At 40.8% G+C, this 23,499-nt stretch overlaps 1 protein-coding gene across 1 annotated transcript in view; it reads right to left on the bottom strand.

The window, feature by feature from the left end:
* Positions 1 to 23,255, bottom strand: part of LOC133648935 (ephrin-B1-like) — a 130,007-nt gene extending 106,752 nt beyond the window's left edge. Inside the window, exon 1 of the mRNA XM_062045491.1 lies at positions 22,438 to 23,255. Within this exon, the coding sequence (XP_061901475.1) occupies positions 22,438 to 22,658 (221 nt within the window). The 5' untranslated portion in view covers positions 22,659 to 23,255. The remainder of the gene's footprint in view (positions 1 to 22,437) is intronic.
* Positions 23,256 to 23,499: the final 244 nt, after the last annotated feature.

The following is a 23,499-nucleotide window of genomic DNA, read 5'->3' as shown; positions in this document are numbered from 1 at the left end:
TTTGCATCCACGCCACCTTGCACTGTGATATAAGCCTGTGTGTACATACACAAACGTGACACAGCAGCTGTTCTGTCGTCACATTGCAGCTTTGGGGTCAACATTTTTTTAGTGAAGGGAAGGGGGCTGACTCGCAGAAGTTGGGCCTTACTCCCATCAAAGGCTCATGATAGGCGCACGTCTTGATGCACAAGGAAGGCTGCTTAAAGCCTCCGCCAGACATGCCGCTTTGAAACACTTTGCAGTCCTCTCAATAGGAGGGAAATAATTTCCCTTCCCGCTAACATCTCATTGTGCAAAGAGCGCACCAGGCAACTGTGTGGTGGCCACATGTAGGCTGTCTACAAGAATCATGCCACTCCATTCCAAAGCAGGGCGGGCAGCAGGAAATGAGACTCTCCCAGAAGCACCGCTGCCCCTCCACAACAAATGCAATGATACATAAAGTAATGTATATTTCAAAGAGGATCTTTATGCATGCACGCAAGCTTGACATGCGTAAGGTGCCGCGATCCTGTGTGCATGAATAAATGAGAAAAATGCAGCAAAGGGAGCTACAAAAATCAGCAACACGGGCCAGCACCCAGCATGCATGAAGGGACCGTCTGCAGGGAGACGCTTTCATCTCGGGGACAGAGGAGGAGAGGAGAGGAGTGATGTGGCGGTTCAGCCTGTCATGTTCCACAGTGGGAGACAGATGAGCAGAACAGCTAAAATAGTCAAAGTTTTCAATGTGGGAGAAGAAGAGACAGCAGGGAGAACGCCACATAATAGGACCACCAATTTCAAATCATGTTGTATGTTGTTATCACAGTTGAGTATAAGCACCAACTTTGGAGTGAAATACTTTTCAAATTTCCTAAAACGGGTGCACAGATTTAAGGTATTGTGTTTACTTTAGCAGACCTTCTCTGCAATTTCCAATAAAGCAGAGATGAGAGACTTCCATGGCTGTGCACATCATGGGGGAGAATAAACACCCTTCTAATGGGAAGCATGTGTGCAGGAGATGAAGCAGCTTCTCCTCATATGAATAGGATGAAATATAGACGTGTGCCCCGCTGCGCAGCAATCACCGCCATAAGAACTTGCCGTGGGAGGTGGAGATGGTATAGGGGGGACGTCAGACCCCGACATGCTCGCTCACTCAACGCACACAGCTGCCAATATGGCCTTTCTGGAGCAGATTCATGAGGAGGCCAGTGTCTGACAGTGACATCTCTATTCACTCGGAATTCTTCTTTGCGCCTCCCAACATGGGTGGACACACACACATACACACACACACAGAGCCAAAGGCCAAGAGAGGGGGCATAAAAAAACATTTTCCTTGCCACAGGTCTCTGTGGGGTTTAGCATGGCATTATGGGAAGATTAGACTTTAAAGTGCCCTGCTATCTGATGTCATTGTTGGTTTTACGTTGTCTGGATGGCTGGTGGAACTCGGACCTCATGGCAGAAACATTTCTCCATAAACAAAACGCTCCGGGTTGTCGTCGTGATTGATTGCAGGTTCCTATTGTATCTGTCTGGTACCGCTCTATTGGGAGAAGAATTAGTGGGACAAAAACTCAGGGAAAACGTTCCACATCTGACTTCATCAATCAAGTTGGCAATCAAAATAATTTGATTAAGAGACTTAAATCCCGCTGGCTTGCAAGTCCCTGCTCCTGCAGGCCAGAGACAAACTCAATTTGCTCACAATCCATACACAATAGCATTAACTCCACTTTAAGGCTCAAATGTTTTTCCATTACTTACATTTTCTAAATATTCAAGGAGATTCAAAGGACACAGCCAAGTTATACTGTTTACTTAAGGACAAGACAATTCAAGGGAAAAAGTAAACAAGAGCCTCTTCAAATGCATGCTGAAATTGCAGACATGCAGCCTGGACAGCTAAACAGTTCTTTAGAAGACTTGTTTGCAAAACACAAGAAGCGCTCGAGATGTTTCTCATAGATCTGCTAAACGGGCGGATGTCAGAGATGCAGGCTTGTAGGAAGATTGAGAGGAGGAGGTTGCTGAATATGTGTGTAATTGTCTTTCTCTGCCGTTTCCGAGGTGTGAAAGGGAATGCGGGTTTGCACTGGGGTGTCCCGGGGTGCGGCGATTGAAGCGTCAGTCACAGCTGCCACACAGAGCCCCGGCGCGTAGCAAATCCCAGGGCCGGTCCATGCGGGCAGAGGGGCCGGGCCCGGGCCTGAGAGCGGCAGGAGTCCTATAGGGCTTTTCTTCCAGCTTCTCACTAACACAAGAGGGAGCGGCTTCATGCTGGGAGTTTGCTTAGAAAAGCCTGAGCTGAGAATTGGTGGAATGGGTTAACGGAGGCATGCATACACACACACACACACACACACACACACACACACACACACACACACACACACACACACACACACACACACACAAAGGGTTTTTGGGCTGTTGCCTCTGGGCATGTTGGAGGGGAAGAACAAATATCAACTCATCGAAAAATTTGGGACCAATTCATAGCCACACGCACTAAAGTGAGCTAGACAAAGCGAGCGAGAGAACGCTTCAACTAGATTACTGGAAGAACGATTGTTTTTTGCTGGCGGCCTGGGGAGTCTAATGGTGGTAAAGTCCTGAGGATTATACACTGTGCCATTTCCATGCTCCCTCTAATAGTCTCTTCTCCATGTCCTGCTTCTGTATGCCATAGATGGATTATGATGCTTTATAATTAACATGGGTGTGTGTGTTCGGGAAGTGGGGGGGTTGTCACAGACCACCCATCTGCTACAATGACACACTTACTTGAGGATCCCTCGGGAAAAGTGGGCTCCTATACCTCACTATTCCATTACTTTACCATTCTATCATTCTATTATCTTACCACTCCATTCAATTACACCGTCACTCCATTAGTGTACTCATAACAGCGAACAAAGAGCTGCATGATGATCATTGATGAGATGTTCAAAGCTCGTTTGGTGAGGCCATGATTCATCCAGTCTTCAACTACTTAAAATCATATCTGAAGTAAGTAAGTACTCTGGTGCTAATTACTCCCTTCCCTTTCTCTTCAAAAGAGGACAGGTGCTTTGAAAAGTGTCATATTTGCCATAAGAATTTTGGTACCAGAGTACCATAGTAGTATATCCTAACATAGTTCAACAAAGCATAGCAAAGTTAAGCATAGCATAGCATAATACCCCACACTATTTATTGTACAACGCATCTAGGTCTGCACCAAATGTTTATTTCTTTGATAGAATAATCTAGCAATTATATTTTGGAATCATGTTTTGTGCAGTGGTACAACAACATTTAGTAATAAATTCCCCCAAAAGACACCAACAATGTTCTTCTATGTCGAAACTTTAAATGCATGTGGTCAAGCATACAATAATAAATCATTTACGGAGACGTTTTACTTCCTCTGCCAGAATCGCTCTTAATGCCTTTTTAAGTGCTCGTGTATTGCAGTGGTGCTGCTGTGAAAAGTAATTTCTAATTTGCACAGTTTACAAAGCATTGTGTTGTTTGTGCTGATATGTTCACATGTATTACCTGTAATTTAAAATGTATTTATGGTGAGTGCTATTGACGAGATGATCTAAAATAAAGAACCATAAAATCGAGTAGTTGGCCATACTACAAAAGTGGGTATCGATCCAATACCATGTAGTTGCAGGGGCTGTATTGGCAATTTTAAATTTTTAATCACAATTGTAATCAGCAGAAAAACACAAGAAGGTAGTGTAACAATATCATAGAAATATTAAAACTATTTCATTGTAATCTTTCATTACATATAATTGTATGAGCAAAATAAAGTCAAAAGCTCACAATAATTAAACAAAGGCAAAAACTACTATCTACTACTCATTTTAATAATTAGTTTTTTCCTTCACAGTCCTCTTGTGTCCAAGGTAGGGTTGTCCCGATACCAATATTTTGGTACCGATACCGGTACCAAAATGTATTTTGATACTGTTTGATGCTTTTCTAAATAAAGGGGACCACAAAGAAATCCAAGTTTTGTCCTTAAATAAAATAGTGAACATACTAGACAACTTGTCTTTTAGTAGTAATTAAACAAACAAAGGCTCCTAATTTGTCTGCTAACGTATGCAGTAACATATTGTGTCTCTTTCCCAATCTTCTGTTGTTTGGATACTTTACATTAGTTTTGGATGATACCACAAATTTAGGTATCGATCCGATACCAAGTCATTACAGGATCATACATTGGTCATATTCAAAGTCCTCATGTGTCCAGGGACGTATTTCCTGAGTTTAAAAACATAATATGATTTAATAATATAAGATTTTGTGACGATAAAAAATATAGATGTAATCATAGTAGTATCGACTAGATACGCTCTTGTACTTGATATCATTACATTGGATGTCAGGTGTGGATCCACCATTTGTTTACATTCAGGCACGCTAGCTTTTGTTAGCGGGGACGCCGGTGAGCTATCACATCCTCCTAAAGTGTGTAATGAAGCATGTTTAGCGATTCCTCGTGCTGCAGGGATGATACTTGTAAGAAACCTACTTTATTCATCGCCATGGAGGCGAGGATTAGTGATTTAGACGTAGCTAAAACACTGCCGACTGCGGATGAATTTTAGCTGCTAGCTAGCTAGCCATGTTTAAAGCACCTCTTGTAGAGCTGCGTTTCAATGTTATAGCTTCACCTTTATCGTCAGTTTTTAGGCCAAAATGTGTCCGTTCTCCCTTTTCTGTCTACACACCTTGTCTGCTTGTAAGTACTCCGTGATTGTGCGCTGCCGGACATGCTCCTCTGCTCGAAAACCAGCAATGTCATGACGAGACGGCGCACCTTCTTGCCCGTTAAAAAAAATTAAATTCAATTCGGAACCGGTACTTTTCAAACAGAGTATAGTACCGTTTTTGATTCATTAGTACCGCAATACTATACTAGTACTGGTATAAGTCCCTAGTCCAGGGACTTATTCCCTGAATTTGTAAACATTAACAAAGACGACCAAAAAACGGATTCTGTGAAAATAAAAAAAATATCACTACACTGATATCCTTGGTATCAACACCATCGATTTATGGAGCCGCCCACCTTTCATGTTTTGTCGGCACACAACAGACACACAAACAGAGCACAGCAGTTGCTTTAATATCATCGTCTCTCCAGACCAGGGGTGTCAAACTCGTTTTCATTGAGGACCACATCGCAATTATGGCTGCCCTCAGAGGGCCGCTTGTAACTGAATAGTATTTGAATATGAATGTATAAGGAGTCGCTTCATTATTATATCACATAATTGCCTACGCGTTTAATTATTTATTTATTTTTACGTGCACTGTGCAAAAAAATCTGTAGCACTTGCAGTAAAAAACTTGCACCTCCATTGCCGGAATTTTACCGTAAAATGTAGTGTTTTCTTACAGCCTTACTGTATTTTTTAAATTATGGCAAATGAGCTACCAGTTTTTTACTGCACAATTTGGTGCCATAGTTATAGTGTACAATTTGATGGATAATATAAGTCAAGTAGATATTTAGGTATTTAGTTAAATTTATTTTTATTTTTTCAAAATTTATGATAGTATATTTGTTGCATTATTTGATAATAATAATTCATATTTTGGAGACATGAAAGCGTGTATCACTCCTATGTCCTCAACATACAAGCAGCAGCTGAGCCTTTCCTCCTGTCTACTGAATGTCTGCTCTTAAACAGATTGTACTGAAAGCACATTTCGTTGTACTTTCAAGTGCAATGACAATAAAGTTCCATTCCATTCATTCTGAGCAGAGAGGTGAGGCACACCCACTCCGTGCAAAGCTGCCGCGGTTTCTGCCTTGGTTTACAGAGTGAGGTTAATGTAAATCTTTCATCATTGTCACGCTTCAAATAAAAATAAACCTGTTGTTCATAACATGGCGAGTCAATGGATTTAGTTTATCCGTGAATATCACAACCCTTTAGTCTTTTGATCAAATTTGATAGGCTTACATTCAATGATGTAAAACCAAAAAAACACAACTAAACTAAGAATCAACAGAAGAAAATTCATTTACAATTCTAATCATCCATCCATCCATCCATTTTCTACCGCTTGTCCCTTTTGGAGTCGCGGGGGGTGCTGGAGCCTATCTCAGCTGCATGATTTTTGCCTTTTTTTTAACTAATTTTTTCTCTCCCACCACGTAATTCCTTTCCTATACCGTCCTTTGTAACCAATTATGCAAATGAGCCAATGATGTAATCCATCAACTTTTATAGCAACTTTGATGACAGCCAATAGCGACATTCCTTACTGAGGAGTTGGCATCACTTGAGGATCAAAAGAGATCAGAGGATAGAGATGTAGAAGCGATACAAATTGAGAACACATGCAGAGGATGAGACAGAAGAGACAGCAGAGATGATAGTGGAAATGATATTCATTTCTAATTTCTGGTTAGTTAAGACTAGCATTAGGCAGGGAGAGCTGCTGGAGGTGAGGACATCAGTCTTAAGGTATAAATTGATGTTAAAACAGGTTAAATCAGTGGTAAAAAAAAAAAAGGCCAAAAATGTTTCAAACGCATCACGCCACCAAAGTCTCACTCTTGTCATTTCCTGAAAAAAGTTAAAGTACCACTGATAGTCACACACACACTAGGTGTGGTGAAATTACCTTCTGCATTTGACCCATCCCCTTGTTCCACCCCCTTGAAGGTGAGGGGAGCAGTGGGCAGCAGCGGTGGCCGAGCTCGGGAATCATTTTGGTGATTTAACCCCCAATTCCAACCCTTGATGCTGAGTGCCAAGCAGGGATGTAAGAGGTCCCATTTTTATAGTCTTTGGTATGACTCGGCTGGGGTTTGAACTCACGACCTACGAATCTCAGGACGGACACTCTAACCACAAGGCCACTGAGCAGGCTTGGCAACCTTGCTTTTGCTGGCCATATAAAATGGTGTGGTGGTCCAAATGTGGCCCCCCCGGGCCTTGGGTTTGACACTTGTGCTCTAGACTATTATTAATTTACTTGTTAAATTCTTGTTAATAGCTGCTTCTAGCGTTAGCATTTTCTCTTGTCCCTGCTGCTATTTTGCTGGATGTGTCGCATTTTTGGCCTCTTTTTCAAGTCCCCTATAGTGATAATATTACTTTTTAAGAAATGAAGTGTATTTGCCGCAATAAAGGTGAAATTAACTAGGAGAAGCCGCTCTGCAATGTTTATGGACCTACGCGCACAATTAGCACAGTTAGCAGTAGCTGATACCTGTAGCCACGTCTGTCAACAGTCGGACTTAGGTGCATGAGTTATAAGCGATTGTTTTTGTGATCAGCATTAAAAGGCATTTATTGGCATCTGGCGATCACGTACGTTTCCAAGGAAATTGGGCTTTAATGATCAATGGCTGATCGATTGGAATACCAATGCTGCCATATTTCTCTCCATGAGCCTCGACATGTTTGCGCAGTCCACTAAAATAGAGTAGTTTAACTTGAAAAAATGTTTCAAAAATATTATGAAAGCATTTGATGAGATGTATTCATAAAATGTGTTGTTGTTGATAGAATATGTTGTGTTGATTAAAAGGGATTGCCCAATTCCGTGCACCTTGTTTGCCAGAAATCACTCTCCTGAACTTATTTCTATTGGGTTTATGTTAAAGGTATGACATATTGAACAAATATAGACACTGTTAAACTACAAGAAGAATTGGCACAAGTCATCAACACCATGAAACAAAAGATCACTGTGCTATCATTGATCAGGCAATGCTAAAGCGAATACACAAAGAAATCGAGTACTGCTTTGATTTGACTTGTGCAAATAATGATGCCTGTATAAAATTAATGATTGGAAAATAATTCGAGGAATTTACAATTTTACACATATTTGAGTATTGATGTATTAATCAGCTTTTTTAATTAATGTGTTAAATGAAAAATCCGTGGCCAGGTAATGACTATATGTGTACTTGTTTTCAAAATGTGTTACCATCACTACTATATTTAGAGCAATGATAAGTTTGTATATGTTTTTCATTGTATTTAATTTGAGCTTTTGCATTAGTGTCATTACTTCCCAGTGCTGACTGACTGGGTGAAATCACAGGGTTGCACTGCCTTGAAGTAAGGTTACACCAAGTTACTAACTATAGTTTCTTGCATTAGAAAGTTAAAAAAGGTTTTTTGTCTTTTATTTACGTTTTAGTAACATACAGTATAAATGGCATCATTATGAAAACATTTAATGCAGTAGTTCTATTCCTTCCATTACGTCCTTGGTGTGGTTCCCCTTCCCCCAAGTTCAAGCGCAGTAAATTCCAGTGTCCCCACTAAAGACTTTGCGGTGCCACAAACTGCATGCATGCCTATATGACAAGTCATGACGTCTTAAAGGTTGCCGGCCCTGCCCTGCCGTCTGGACCCGCTTCTGATGAGGTCTGCCTCAGCTGCACACAGGGGCTCTGTGAGAAAGTGGATGAAGTCAGTCCGAACGAGGAGGTTACGAGTTCCCCAGTTGGAGTCGCAGGGGTAATGGTTTTAGAGATGGCTGTCACACAGATCCGTTCCACTGTCCAACACCGGCGCTGATCTCCGGCAATCCAAAGCTGCTCGCTTTTCAATCGCTCAACTTCTCTCCCCGTGTCCCCCTTCTTCTTTATTCCCTCGCCTTCCACCTCGCACTGACACATGGAAGTAATCTGGGAGCTGTACGCTGGACTGAAAGGATGTGCGGTTGAGCCGAGGGCTGTGTTTCAACGCTCTATATTAGCTTGCTTTCCTCTCCTGCTTAATCCCCTTCATTTTCATCTGCTCTAAAAGAAGTAAAATGGCAAACAAAAGCCCGACTTTGCCCATTCAACTTTCTCCCTACTTCCTGTAACTCTGCATACCATTTTCAATTAATTCAGCTGAAGCGCAGGCAAGGAGACAAGCAGAAATTCTTGAGGAAGATTTTCCTGGGGCCATGCATGCCGGTGATTGGCACAGCAGAGGCTGATGGGAACTTCCTCCTGGTCGCTGCCAGCCAGACTTCCATCTAATGAAGGCCACTCGCTAACAGCCTGTAAGACAGCCACTGTTAAAGCACTCCACACTCTTCCTCAACACTTTCACAGGGGCACACTGGCACACTCCTCACACTTCCTTAATGTTCCACTGTGGCTGAACAAAGAACAATAGCCCTCATTTGCTGCCATAAGCTTACACTTGCCCCTTTCACATGCAGCCTTTATGTTTTTTAGCACTAGTGTGAACTTGCACAGTAGCAGGAATTGGAGCGATTTTAGTCTTCACAGTGCAATTAAATTAAATTGCCATTTTTTTATGGTAATTATACCTTTAAATAGTGTGCTGTATTGTAAAGAGCTGAGGTGTAGTTTTATGTGTGAAATTCTACAGCTAACCTAAAAGTGCTTGGACTTTCTATAATGGTCGGTGTGGCAACTACATTCATAATGTCATAATGGCAATACAATACCTTGGCAATACAAAAGTGCTCTTCAGATTTAATATTTTAACAGCACCACCATCACCACACTCACCGATAATATCAGCTTTAATTGAGGATGTTATTTTACAGTTGTCAACTTGGCGTTTATGAATCATTAGTTTTACTTGCAGCAGGATTTACTTGCATGTTAGCCTAAGGCTGGACAACTGATCAAATTATGATTTTGAATTTGGCTTCTCGTGAAAATATAAAAACAATGTAACTGAAGAAAAATTAGTATTAGGCCACCAGAAGTTTTGGATGTCATCATCTTTGCCAGTCCCATTTATTTGACACGGCATCAGTATCTCAAATTACTCATTTTCATTCACTGAAGATGAGGCAAAAAAAAAAAAAAGGAAAAAAGAAAAGTGGGATCTCAAAAAAATTCTTTTTTCAATTAATTGATAAACTAACAGACTGACTGGTGCCGGCTCGCTAGCTTGAAAGCTAACAAACAAACAAGCGCCATTAACGTTCACCCCATTAAGAAAAGGCATACCCAAATTTAAACTTGTATAAACACATTGCTGTCTGAGCAACTAAGATATTTAATTGCGTACAACCCGCTGTGCTCTCTGAGAACAAAGTGAATGTTCTATACGAGACCAAAGGGTTTTTACGGTGTGTTCAAGGACCACTGAGCAGAATAGGACGCCACAACGCCCGCTGGAAATAATAAATAATAATAATTAGGGCTGCAACGATTCATCAATTAAATCAATTAATTTGATTAGAAAAAAGCATCGATTTGTATTTTTTTGCTTCAGTGATTCGTTTAATGAGTAAAATATGTGGAAATTGTATTGCTCCAGCGCACACTAGAGCAGTGCGCCTATCTAGCTTGCGCTGCCGGTAATGTGGCTTATGTGTGTGGGAAGGAGGCCAGGACTGGTGGAGTGCCGATAGAAAGAGATGGCTCAGAAAAAACAACAAAGTGGAAAGACAGCAAAGAGCTCAGAGAAGATGAGAGATTTAGCGATAATTTAAAACGGAAAAGGACAGACATTATGGTGAAATGTTTACACTGTCAAACACCGCTGGCATTTCACAATAATACTACATCAATGATGCAGCATGTTACCAGAAATTATCCTGACTATTTAAGAGAGGCAAAAAAGCAGAAACAGGGTAAAAGTCAATTTTGGCAGCTAACATCTTATTTGTTTATTACTCCCATAACACATGTTTTATTCAGACACATGTGAGGACATGTTAGCTTCTACAGTCTTGCATGTTAATTCTAACAAAAATACAAAAATCAAACACCACTCCTCCAGTGAATAACTTTTCAAATGTACATATGTTAAATTTTTAAATACATCGTCACTCAATTTATCGCTATCTGTATCGTTATCTATTCCATGGCTACACTGTTTTGTTTTTTACTTTTTGACTTTTTTCATCTAAGTATAATGACACTCCCATAAAAGTGCAATTTTGATGGCATGCGCATTTATTAGAAGAAATAATGTAGGTCATTGGAAAAAAAAATGTGTATTTCAACTATTTTCCCCAAAAGTCACATTGATTTCTAAAATAATCTTTAAGTGTAACATTACAAACCAATATTTAAAACAATACAAACTTAGCTATTAAAACAGATAAAATACAGAGATTAAAATACTATAGAAGCATAAGACACACAAAACATGCAAAATGGTGGGTTTTCTAACAGTGTGTCTATTTATTTAAAAAAAAAAAAAGTTTAAACTTGGTCAAAAGATTTCAAAGTACTTTTTGAGCACATTCAACCACACCGCGGTAATAATGATAACCATGATAATTTTGCAGTTATAGTTTGTGACTTAACAAAAGGCCAAAAACAGGAATAGACATTGTGTACAACAAACAGAAAATACAAAAAATATGTTGATAAAGTTTAACAAGGCTTTTACAAAGCAAGTCTCTTTAAGAGTTGAATGTATAAAGTTACTTTTCAAAGACTGTTGCATCCTGGAGGTAATGTTTGTTCACATGATAATCCAAAAGACCAACAAGACAACCCGGTCTGGTGGGAAATAAAAAATAACTGCGATGTAATTCATGTTTATATGAATGACAGCAATTTTGGTTCCTTGATCATGACAATTAATGTTCTGTCCATCAAGTAATTAATGTTGCTATTCCAGTGGAACTCTGTCTTTCTGAGTCACTTATTACATTCAGCTGTTGTTCCAGTTGTGAATCAGTCCTATAATATGCCTTCAAAGCAAACCAACTGTAGTTCACGTCACGTCGGCCGGGTGGGAACACATGGAGTATGCACAGAGGAAGGATTTTTTGCGGGGAAAAAAGCCTTAAATGAGATGCATTTGCAACTCATTTCACAGGACGGGGCTGAACTGGGAATGTGCAACTGCTTGAATAAACAGAAATGATTCATCAATAGGACAAAAAAACAGTATGATCAGTTTTCAGTGATGCGGCAGCCAAACCACCAGCGGATAAAGTGACTCCATCTGAATTGAGGCCATGAGGGAAAAAGAAAACATTTTTCCCCGAAATATCCTTAGGAGCTGCTACTCTTTTCTGAGCCCAGGTGTCTGTGTCGTTACGCGGCCCTGAAACAACAGACATGTCGACACAGAAGTGCACGCACATAAAAGCGAACGCAGCTGTCGTCATACTGAGACACAGGGTGCATTTGCAGCGGCGAGCACCAGTTGCTTTGCACAAGTATTTCTTATTGGTCAGAGTCTCTCTCTCCAGCTCTTGGAATGAGGCTCAGGCTCTAAGTCCTCTCTGCATGTAATAAGATCTCTATCAGAGGGAAACACAATCAGAGTCTAAAGAGGGAGGTGGGGGGGCTAAGGTGCATATCGCAGGGATAAAGGGGCCAAGCAGGCCTCTGACCCTCTCAGCAGTGAGCAGCAGAGGGGAGCGCTCCGTGCAAGCAACCAAATCCTGTTCCTTGTGCTGCAGTCGCTTCCACCTCTTGTTTAACGGGTTGTGGCAGTTTCTGCTTTTACCCATGCAAGGTTTTTTTTTTGTCTTTTTAAAGCTCCGCCTGAAGTTTTTGCTATATCTTAAATGTCAGTACCGAGGAGCATTCCGAACAGCGATTAGCTCAAGTCAAAGGTTTCTCAATGTGGCTTTAAACATTTTGCTTTGTTAAGAAGAGGTTTATAAAAGCAAAGATAAGACAAGAGGCTTCTATAAAACTAATTACCTTATTGTAAAAATATTTTCCCCTTCACCTTATCTTGTTCATCATAAAAGCAAAACTGGAACTCGAATTAGGTAAAATAAAACTTATAAAACTGTTTTTATCAAAGTGATTGTCTTTATGTTAAAGAGCAGTGCTAATCAAATCCAGATTAATCATCAAAACTAATGAATGTTCAAAACCTTGTTGTTCAAAATGTTTTTCAACCTTTTTTGAGCCAAGGCACATTTTCTGCGTTGAAAAAATCAAAAAGGGACACCACCAGCAAAAATCATTAAAAAACGAAACTCAGTTGACAGTAAAAAGTCTTAATTGTTGGATATGAATTCAAACCATAACCAACCATGCATCAATATAGCTCTTGTCTCAAAGTAGGTGTACTGTCACGACCTGTCACATCACGCCGGGACTTATTTTGAGTTTTTTGCTGTTTTCCTGTGTGTAGTGTTTTAGTTCTTATTTTGCGCTCCTATTTTGGTGGCTTTTTTCTTTTTTTTTGGTATTTTCCTGTAGCAGTTTCAGGTCTTCCTTTGAGCGATATTTCCCGCATCTACTTTGTTTTAGCAATCAAGAATATTTCAGTTGTTTTTATCCTTCTTTGTGAGGACATTGTTGATTGTCATGTCATGTTCAGATGTACATTGTGGACGCCGTCTTTGCTCCATAGTAAGTCTTTGCTGTCGTCCAGCATTCTGTTTTTGTTTACTTTGTAGCCAATTCAGTTTTAGTTTCGTTCTGCATAGCCATCCCTAAGCTTCATTGCTTTTTCTTAGGGGCACTCACCTTTTGTTTTGTTTTTGTTTAAGCATTAGATACCTTTTTACCAGCAAGCTGCCTCCCGCTGTTTCTGACATCTACAAAGTCATTTGCTACCGGCTGCCACCTACTGATATGGAAGAGTATTACATGGTTACTCTGCCGAACTCTAGACAGCACAGACACTCAACAACAACCCATAATTTGCAGACTATAATTACTGGTTTGCAAAAAATATTTGTAACCCAAATAGGTGAAATTAGATCATCTCCCACAGCACACCAAACTGTATCTCACATAGTGGTTGAAAAACACTGTTCTAAACCAACGCAGTCAACTGTTAAATTGCGAGTCAGACAGCTAAGGTCAATATACAGCAACAATACAAAGAGAACCACTGCAAGAGAGGCTGTTGTTGACCTTTATCAACACAAAAACCTCTCATATACTCCTTTCTTGTTTTGTGGCCTTCCAAAGGAGAGTCAGTGGCCAAAAATCATGTTTCCAAGCCTCAGCAAAATGTGAGTTCAACATCAGTGCACCAGACTCTTGGCCAGCCCGCAGCAGTTGTCTCGCTTTATTATTTCAGAGGTGAGCAAGAATGTTTCCCAGCCTCTCCCGTCGTGGTGTTTGTCTCCTGAGCCGCTGCAAACACGGCCGTGATGACTGCGGGTCATGAGGTAAATATTAGCTAGGGAGGGTAACACTAGAGGACGTGCAGGAGCCACTCATTGCAACCTTGTCTGATTATCATTAAATTGGCGTCACTGCAGCATTCTTCAGCGCACTGTGTGCAAGTTTGTGTGAGTGTGTTTGCGTGTGTGTGCGTGCATTGCTTTAAGCGCTTCAGCGACAGGACGTGATCAGTCATAACAAAGTGACATTTTCAGGCGTAATTCCACTCAGCTAAATGAGAACTAAATCGGATTTACTCTGATCAAATGTTATAATGTTTTTGTTGAGGGTTTTTTCATCAGTCAAGATGTTGATGTATCTAACCTTCTTCTGAGTGAATTATTCTACAACAAGAAGGGCATTTGACTATATTTCCTTGTTCAACTGTGGGGAAAATTAAAAAGAAACTATTGGCAGTGTTTCCCATACATGCCGCGAATACATTTGGACCGCCACAACTAGTTTTGGCGTTACTTGTTAGGTGATGGAATGCATTGTAACGCTTCTTAACACAGCTGATATGCAAATAGTCTGCCAGAGAATAAGAAGGTGTAGCAGGAGGGACCAGTATTTTCGACTTAGCAACTTTGCATATTCAGTCCCGTCTAGATACTAAAAATGTAACAGTAAAGGTATTCGGTTTCAGATTTCTTTGTATGGCCTTTGGTTCGGTACGTTTCAGAGGTGTACCGAATTACCAAGAGGTTCGCATTAAAAATGAAAGACAGGAAGTGCCATTTCCATGAAAGTTGAGCTGTGGAAGCATGCATAACACCTCAAGCGTGCAGCCCAGCGTAGAACTCCAGTAGCAAGACTTGCCATATTACTATGAAGACAGGGCCTGGAGACGCTCTTACATCGTTCGGTAACACATCGTCTTCACGGGGGAAATACGTAAACCAGGGGTGTCCAAATTACGGCTTGCGGGCCATGGTAGAATTAAAATGAACAAAAAAATAGCAAGAATGAAAAATGTATTAAAGGCATAATGTAACAAGAATATTTATACTAATAACTAGGGCTGTCTTCAAATAGTTGAAAGATTCCACAATTCGATTCGAAGGAGTCTAATTCGACTATCAACCTCACAGTCAAATCATCAGTCGAGTTCAGCACCTGCTGAGGCTCCTTTGTACAGCGTGTGTGTTGAGACATATTGCATTCATCGCGTCTTCTTTAAATATTAATGAAAGATTATTGAGTGCAGACAAATAGTTTTTACAAAGAGATAAGCCTAACCTGGATACAGTTTCGGCTATCACTTCAGCCTTCCTCATAGTGGTCGCTACTTTGAAGGAATTGTATACTAATAGTGTTGGACAGATGTTTCTACATGGGGGATGTAAGGCTTGTTGGGACACACCGTTGTCAGACACTGAGCTTGCCTGGTCAGCCGAATACCGCAGTCGGCAATGGTGGGACTCGCTATAAATTGGACACGTCGCCCCAGAGATGCAGTTTCCACCTAGGGCTGGGCGATCTGGACTAAAACTCACATTCCAATATTTTTAGGCCGAATGGCGATACACGGTATACACTACCGTTCAAAAGTTTGGGGTCACCCAAACAATTTTGTGGAATAGCCTTAATTTCTAAGAACAAGAATAGACTGTCGAGTTTCAGATGAAAGTTGTCTTTTTCTGGCCATTTTGAGCGTTTAATTGACCCCACAAATGTGATGCTCCAGAAACTCAATCTGCTCAAAGGAAGGTCAGTTTTGTGGCTTCTGTAACGAGCTAAACTGTTTTCAGATGTGTGAACATGATTGCCCAAGGGTTTTCTAATCATCAATTAACCTTCTGAGCCAATGAGCAAACACATTGTACCATTAGAACACTGGAGTGATAGTTGCTGGAAATGGGCCTCTATACACCTATGTAGATATTGCACCAAAAACCAGACATTTGCAGCTAGAATAGTAATTTACCACATTAGTAATGTATAGAGTGTATTTCTTTAAAGTTAAGACTAGTTTAAAGTTATCTTCATTGAAAAGTACAGTGCTTTTCCTTCAAAAATAAGGACATTTCAATGTGACCCCAAACTCTTGAACGGTAGTTACACAAAACGTGCAAAGTGCTTAAGTTTGCCTAAGTGTTTTATGGCTAAAAACCTGTGTTGAGAGTACTCAAGATAATTTTTGTTGTAAGTAATAACGTAACATGTTGTTTATTCTTATAAAGTAGTTAGTTTGTCGTTATTATGTCAAATAAGTTTTTGTTAATTTTGTTCATTAACGTTAGATTTAAAGCTTTACGCTTATAAGCGGGGATAGATGGAGCTTCTACTCGCTCACGGCGGTAAAGGCCGCTGGCTGTTCAGTTTGAAACTACTCTTCAGCCACCCAGCTGTTGCACTAGGTTGGTCCGCAAGGGCTATGGAGAGAGGCACTTTAAATGGAGGAGTAGCTAAACATTTGACACACCTAGCAGCATAGAGGAGCTAAGTTGCTAACTGAACTGAACAATATAAACAGAGATTAGTAAAACATTTGCTACAAGGAGAGATATAGGTTCTCAAGAAAATTGGTGTATGTTTAAATAAAGCTGTAGTCACTCACCAATAGCCAAATGCAGTTGCTGACCAAAGCATTGCATCACGGCAGCCGGCGAGCCGCCATATTTTTTTGAAAAGTTTGTTATGGTTTGTTTGCTTCTTCGGCGTCAAAGAAGCTAAAGTAAACATGCAAGGGCCAGGGTTGAACTAAAGGGAACGGCTGTAACAAAGGCACATCAGAAGATAGCGGTATGGCTGTAATGTTTCAAAAATATATCTCTTTTTAAAATATACCTTTAATACAGGTATACCGCCCAGCCCTACTTCTACTACTTCGCTTAAGCATTAATACTTCCCCACAGTTCTCCAACTGACAGGTTCACAAACCGAAACTTTCTTACAACGTTTACTTCCTCCATTTATTCAAGTTTGATGTCTTCTCGGCGCAGCATTAGACAGAGTGCCTAACTGAACTATCCAATCACTACTGTGTTTATTTGTTTATCAGGGTGGTTTAGCCTTTTTCTTTAAGGTGGAAAAAGTTGCAAATGAGATCTGTATTTTTCACGTCAATTAAGAAAAATATTCATTTTATCAGTTTATCTAATTAACTTTTGAAGCATCACCAAAACGGCTATATCTACATCCTTGTGACATCTTGTGACCAGTCAGCAAACACTACTACCCTATTTTACGAACTATACAGCGCACCGGGATACAAGCCGCACCCACTAAAATATTTTTCCTTATATTAGCTGCACAGGAGCCGCAGATGCATACGTTGCAACATGAGTTATTTACACAGTAAGATTCTGCAAATGTTTATTTACATACCTTAATTGTTTCCAAACAGTGCCTGTAACATGGCAGTAAAACGGCTGATCAAACAAAACAGAAGTTATCGCCATGAACCCAATAGCTGCGGAAGCTAGCTCTCCAATCAGCTAAAAGGACTTAAAGGCCTACTGAAACCCACTACTACCGACCACGCAGTCTGATAGTTTATATATCAATGATGAAATCTTAACATTGCAACACATGCCAATACGGCCGGGTTAACTTATAAAGTGACATTTAAAACTTCCCGGGAAATATCCGGCTGAAACGTCGCGGTATGATGACGTATGCGTGTGACGAAGTCAGAGTAACGGAAGTTATGGTACCCGTAGAATCCTATACAAAAAGCTCTGTTTTCATTTCATAATTCCACAGTATTCTGGACATCTTTTGCAATTTGTTTAATGAACAATGAAGGCTGCAAAGAAGACAGTTGTAGGTGGGATCGGTGTATTAGCAGCGGACTACAGCAACACAACCAGGAGGACTTTGTTGGAGCGCTAGCCGCGCTAGCCGCGCTAGCCGCGCTAGCCGCCGACCTCACCTTGACTTCCTACGTCTCCGGGCCGCCAAACGCATCGGGTGAAGTCCTTCGTCCTTCTGCCGATCGCTGGAACGCAGGTGAGCACGGGTGTTGATGAGTAGATGAGGGCTGGCTGGCGTAGGTGGAGAGCTAATGTTTTTAGCATAGCTCTGTGAGGTCCCGTTGCTAAGTTGCTAAGTTAGCTTCAATGGCGTCGTTAGCACAACATTGTTAACCTTCGCCAGCCTGGAAAGCATTAACCGTGTATTTACATGTCCACGGTTTAATAGTATTGTTGATTTTCTATCTATCCTTCCAGTCAGGGGTTTATTTTTTTGTTTCTATATGCAGTTAAAGCACGATGCTATCACGTTAGCTCGTAGCTAAAGCATTTCGCCGATGCATTGTCGTGGAGATAAAAGGCACTGAATGTCCACTTCGCGTTCTCGACTCTCATTTTCAAGAGGATATAATATCCGAGGTGGTTTAAAATACAAATCCGTGATCCACAATAAAAAAAGGAGAGTGTGGAATCCAATGAGCCAGCTTGTACCTAAGTTACGGTCAGAGCGAAAAAAGATACGTCCATCACTGTCTCTCAAGTCCTTCACTGTAACGTTCCTCATCTACGAATCTTTCATCCTCGCTCAAATTAATGGGGTAATCATCACTTTCTCGGTCCGAATCTCTCTCGCTCCATTGTAAACAATGGGGAATTGTGAGGAATACTAGCTCCTGTGACGTCACGCTACTTCCGGTACAGGCAAGGCTTTTTTTTATCAGCTAGCAAAAGTTGCGAACTTTATCGTCGATTTTCTCTACTAAATCCTTTCAGCAAAAATATGGCAAAATGATCAAGTATGACACATAGAATGGATCTGCTATTCCCGTTTAAATAAAAAAAATCATTTCAGTAGGCCTTTAATAACTCTGCAGTGACGTCTTGGTGAGTTTACTGAAAATTTTGTGAAACTAAAACAATACAAATATAATGCTGTTGTTGGTTAATAATACTAACACAAACACTCGTAAACGTGTTAGCATATTAGTTCATGCTAATGATCCTAGCGTCAATACATTGCGATAGCACATAAAAATATGCATGAAAACACTCCTACAGACATCACACATGGGACGGTTTAGTAAGTATGCACAGTTTTAGTTAAACTGTAAAACTTACAAACGTTGCTTGGAGTGATGAATGTAGAATCTATACGAGTTGAAACGCTATGGACGACTAAAAGACTGAACAGCGCTACATTTGAAAAAACAGAAAAGCACTACCAATAAATGAAAGGTGAGCAAAATAGTCCAAAAAATGGTGCCACAGCAAAGTGTTGTTGCTTGTTTTTTTGTATTAAATTATTTATTATATTGCCATCAGCAAAGAAAAAATTATAAATTAGCCGCTACGTCTTAAAAGCTGCAGGATTCAAAGGAAAAAAGTAGCGGCTTAAAGTCTGGAATTTACAGTAAATACAAGCAGTAGAAAATGGATGATGGATATCATCACAATCTGTTTCTGTTTTTTATTTGACCATGGACAAAATTTAACATCAGTCAACCATGAAAACCCTTAGTCGAAGACAGCCCTACTAATATCTAATAATAAAACAAATATGTGTCTTTAAATATCTGCATAACATTTTTTTTAGTCGTTCTTAAAATGACATGAGCATTTATACTGCTGGCGCATGGAGTTGCCATCATAGTTCATGTTGTTCTTTGTTAAGGCAGAAATTAGTTGAGTGACTCAACGGTGCCTCTGCTGGCTGCCCCCAAGCAGTGCACTACATTTTGCCAACAATGAATTTTTTAAGATTAAAGATTAAAGTACCAATGATTGTCACACACACACTAGATGTGGTGAAATTTGTCCTCTGCATTTGTCCCATCCCCTTGGGGAGCAGTGGGCAGCAGCGGCGCCGCGCCCAGGAATCATTTTGGTGATTTAACCCCCAACTCCAACCCTATGTTGCTGAGTGCCAATTTCCACATAATAGTAATCCATTAACCATCCCTATCATGAAGCAAAACTTTGTTTGACCCTTTCCCAAAATGCACTTCTGTTGTGATGTATATTTGCAGTTCAGGCACGCTGGAGAGAAATCAATTAGGTAAACTTCAGTTATTGATAAGACCGGTGCCATAATTATAACTCCCACCCATTTAAATCTATAAATAATGGTGCAGCCGTCGGGATGTGAACATAAACACAGACACACACCTAAATAAAATTTTAAAAAAAACTCCCGAGTGTGCCAACTCGGCTGCTTTCCTATACTTGGGCTCATAACTCATGGCCTGTGGGGGGGTGCTGGTATTGTTATATTTGGTGTCTATGTGGTACAGTCACAGTGTGCGAGCAGAGGGCTATGTTAATTTATGAGCTGAGGCAGCAGTTCTCCCCAAACTGGGGAACAGGAATTAAGACAACATAAATCGAGATAAGTCACCGGATAGTGTACAGTATTATAAAGTTGCTCTTGTGCAATCTAGGCCCTGACATATCGGTGAATTTATTATTTTTAAAACAATGCTGATTGCTGTACAAGTACTCTCATCATACGGCACTGCTGACGGATACGTTTCAGGAGAAAAACAGGTTTGTCTCTTGTTATTGCCAAGCCTGCAAACGGCAAGATAATTGTCTATTGTTTTCAAAGCGCACAGCAGCAGGATAATTAGATTGGAGAGAACACTTTTGCCGAGCGCCTTATTGTTCCGCTGTGAACTTTATGAAATATTCGGCCGGCGTGGGGAATTGACATTGAGCACAGTAGAGAAAACAGATGGAGGAATAATCTTCCACTCCCTAAAGCATCATGGCAACTTTTGAAGATATTCCCTTCAGGTGACATCAACAATAAATCAATAAATGCAATAAATGTCACACTGTTTTTTATTAGTCTACAAGCAGCTGAGGGGTTTTTTCGGTGTGTTTATCTGCAGTATGTCTATCTGACGACGCTTTCGGAGTCATGGTCAAATAAAAGCTGATGGGCCGTAGTGGCCATTAGTGTCTGACCATATATACACACACATTATGTACTTACACCGCATGTATAAATAAGAACATGGCGACAATACTTCTACCCACTGACTGCACAACAAGCTCCTACGACATGTGACATTTGGGGGATAAATCAATTCTACTTCTAACTAAGCATGTCTGGCCTCACTCGCTGTTGAAGGTCAGCACTCCAAGCAAATACAGGAGGCTATTTTTGTTTTTTTTCTTGACTTAATTTCCCTGCTTATGTGTGTGCGATCCAACACCCCACAAATGCAGCAGTCTGAGAGGGTGATAATTGCTACCAGAATGTATTTTATTATAAGCAGTCTGGGCTCACACTGCTTGTTTTGATGGGAATAATAGGACCTTTTCCCAGCAGCTTGCTTCTAAGAACCTAACCCCTGATTTGATGACCAGAATGTCAACCTGGATCCAAGCGCAAATTCAGCTCGCAAGCGTTTAAAACACTTATTCCCCCTGCTACCAAAGCTTCGCACATTTCTGTGGGTAAATGTTGGAAGGGTGCAAAGCGGGCTTCTCAGGTCAGGTCGCCTGTGACCAGACTCGATTCAACTGGGCTGCACCTTAACACTGCATTCCTTTCAATACACTGCTAGGATTCATGTACATGTACTGTACATAGTATATATACTCCCCCATTTTTGGTATATATTGTTTTTCAAATCACCTGACATGTATACTGTGTATATGTACATAATTTATACATTTTTTAACGTAATTTTTTATATACATGTAACAGGTTATATACCTCTTATTATTGAATGTATCAAATGTGATGAACATTTAATGGACCACAATGGAAACAAGCCTTTTGGCTTTTTGTGCCATCCATTTGCCTTTTTAAAGCATTACATGGGTTCAATTCTTTAAGATGTCAATAAACTTCTCAATCAATCAATCAATGGAAATGAGTGGAAAACTACTGATTTTAGCCAAAGCGTCGTAAATGTGGCGTGTTGTAAATGGCTAGGGGTCATTTATCGTGGGGGCCACCAGTGAGGTGTTGTTTATAGTATGAATTGATTAATTTGGTCCCCGACTTAAACAAGTTGAAAAACTTATTCGGGTGTTACTATTTAGTGGTCAATTGTACGGAATATGTACTGTACTGTGCAATCTACAAATACAAGTTTCAATAAATCAATCAAAAGTGTGTGGGGGGGAATTAATCAACACAAAAGGTACATTTTACTTTAGCATTTAAAGTAAGCTTTTCACATTAGCCAAAACGTACTAAATGTGGCGTGTAAAAGGTGCATGTTGTAAATGGCTAGGGGTCATTTATCATGAGGCCACCAGTGAAGTGTAGTTTATAGTATGAAAGTGTGTGGGGTTGGAATTAATCAACACAAAAAAGTACATTTTACTTTAGCATTTAAAGTAAGCTTTTCGCACACATTGACTTGGTAAGTTTCTGCTAATGTCAGTGGCCCATTACCATTACGCACACACCCAATCCAATTTTGGCCAATGAAACAAGACACTTACTTGGGATTTTGCGAGCCCCAAATGATGGTCTCCAGGGATTTGGCCGAAAGTAGCACCGTTCTACACATGAAGATAAAGATCCAGAGGTAATACTTCCAACAAGCGAGTCCCGCCATGCTGCTGAATGTGCACACACAAGTGGGAACCGAGGAGGTTAGGGGCAGACTTTTACGTGCGCTTCGGGCCGGTGAGACAATTGAGCGTCGGTCAGTCGGGAGCATGTGAGCTCGGTACCACGTACATGTCCTTGTGGACAACTTCAGCTCGAGTCCAGGCCCGGTATGTCCTTGGTTGAACCCTCGGTGTTTGATGGGGTGAGGCTGACAAGTGCCTTGGATGACCTGCGGCTGACGCACAATCAAGAAAATCTAACTATAATGATTTGGAACGTTTACGGGATGGCGAGGCACACAACCAGGTGCTTCTGCTGGTACCTGTCGCTGCATCCACATTCATCCATCAAGTCCAAGTGGGGCTCCAAAATGTCCAAATCATCTCTTTCTTTCCACTAAGATGCTTTTTTTTTTTTTAAAGAATGCGGAAGTGAGTTTTTGTGGTAAAAATCCCTCCGGGATCCAGGGACTGCTCGGCGTGCGCTCCCGCCGGGGGATAGGTGCTCCAACTCGGACACGCTGCGTGGTCAGTGCTTTAAAATTAAGCTGTTAAAAAAAAGGGGTAAAAAGGACTAGTTTCTACGTTTTGGTAGGAAGACAAAGCAATGTTCCAAGGTGAGGTGAGCTCATTCAGTGCCTCACAATCCGGCCGCTTGCGTCCATGCCGGTGAGTTTCTTTGGTCGCGTCCACAAAGCTCTCACTACCGCCGCTCCAGCCTGACTGTAACCAGAGCTGAGCGAGCTGAGCTGTAGGACCGCCCACCCAGCGAGGAGCAGCCAATCACCACGCTCAATCTTAACACGCAAGCAGGAAGTGAAGGCATTCATCATCGACCCAACCCACACTTGGGTTGGGTCGATACTGCAGATTTTGATATCGAAACAATACCAAGGTTTTTTTTTTGCCATTTACTTTTAACTATTTCAATGAATGAATGATTTTGTCTTT

This window comes from Entelurus aequoreus, linkage group LG04 (assembly GCF_033978785.1).
Source record: "Entelurus aequoreus isolate RoL-2023_Sb linkage group LG04, RoL_Eaeq_v1.1, whole genome shotgun sequence".
Classification (NCBI taxonomy): domain Eukaryota; kingdom Metazoa; phylum Chordata; class Actinopteri; order Syngnathiformes; family Syngnathidae; genus Entelurus; species Entelurus aequoreus.
This window is presented reverse-complemented; position numbering and strand designations above follow the sequence as displayed.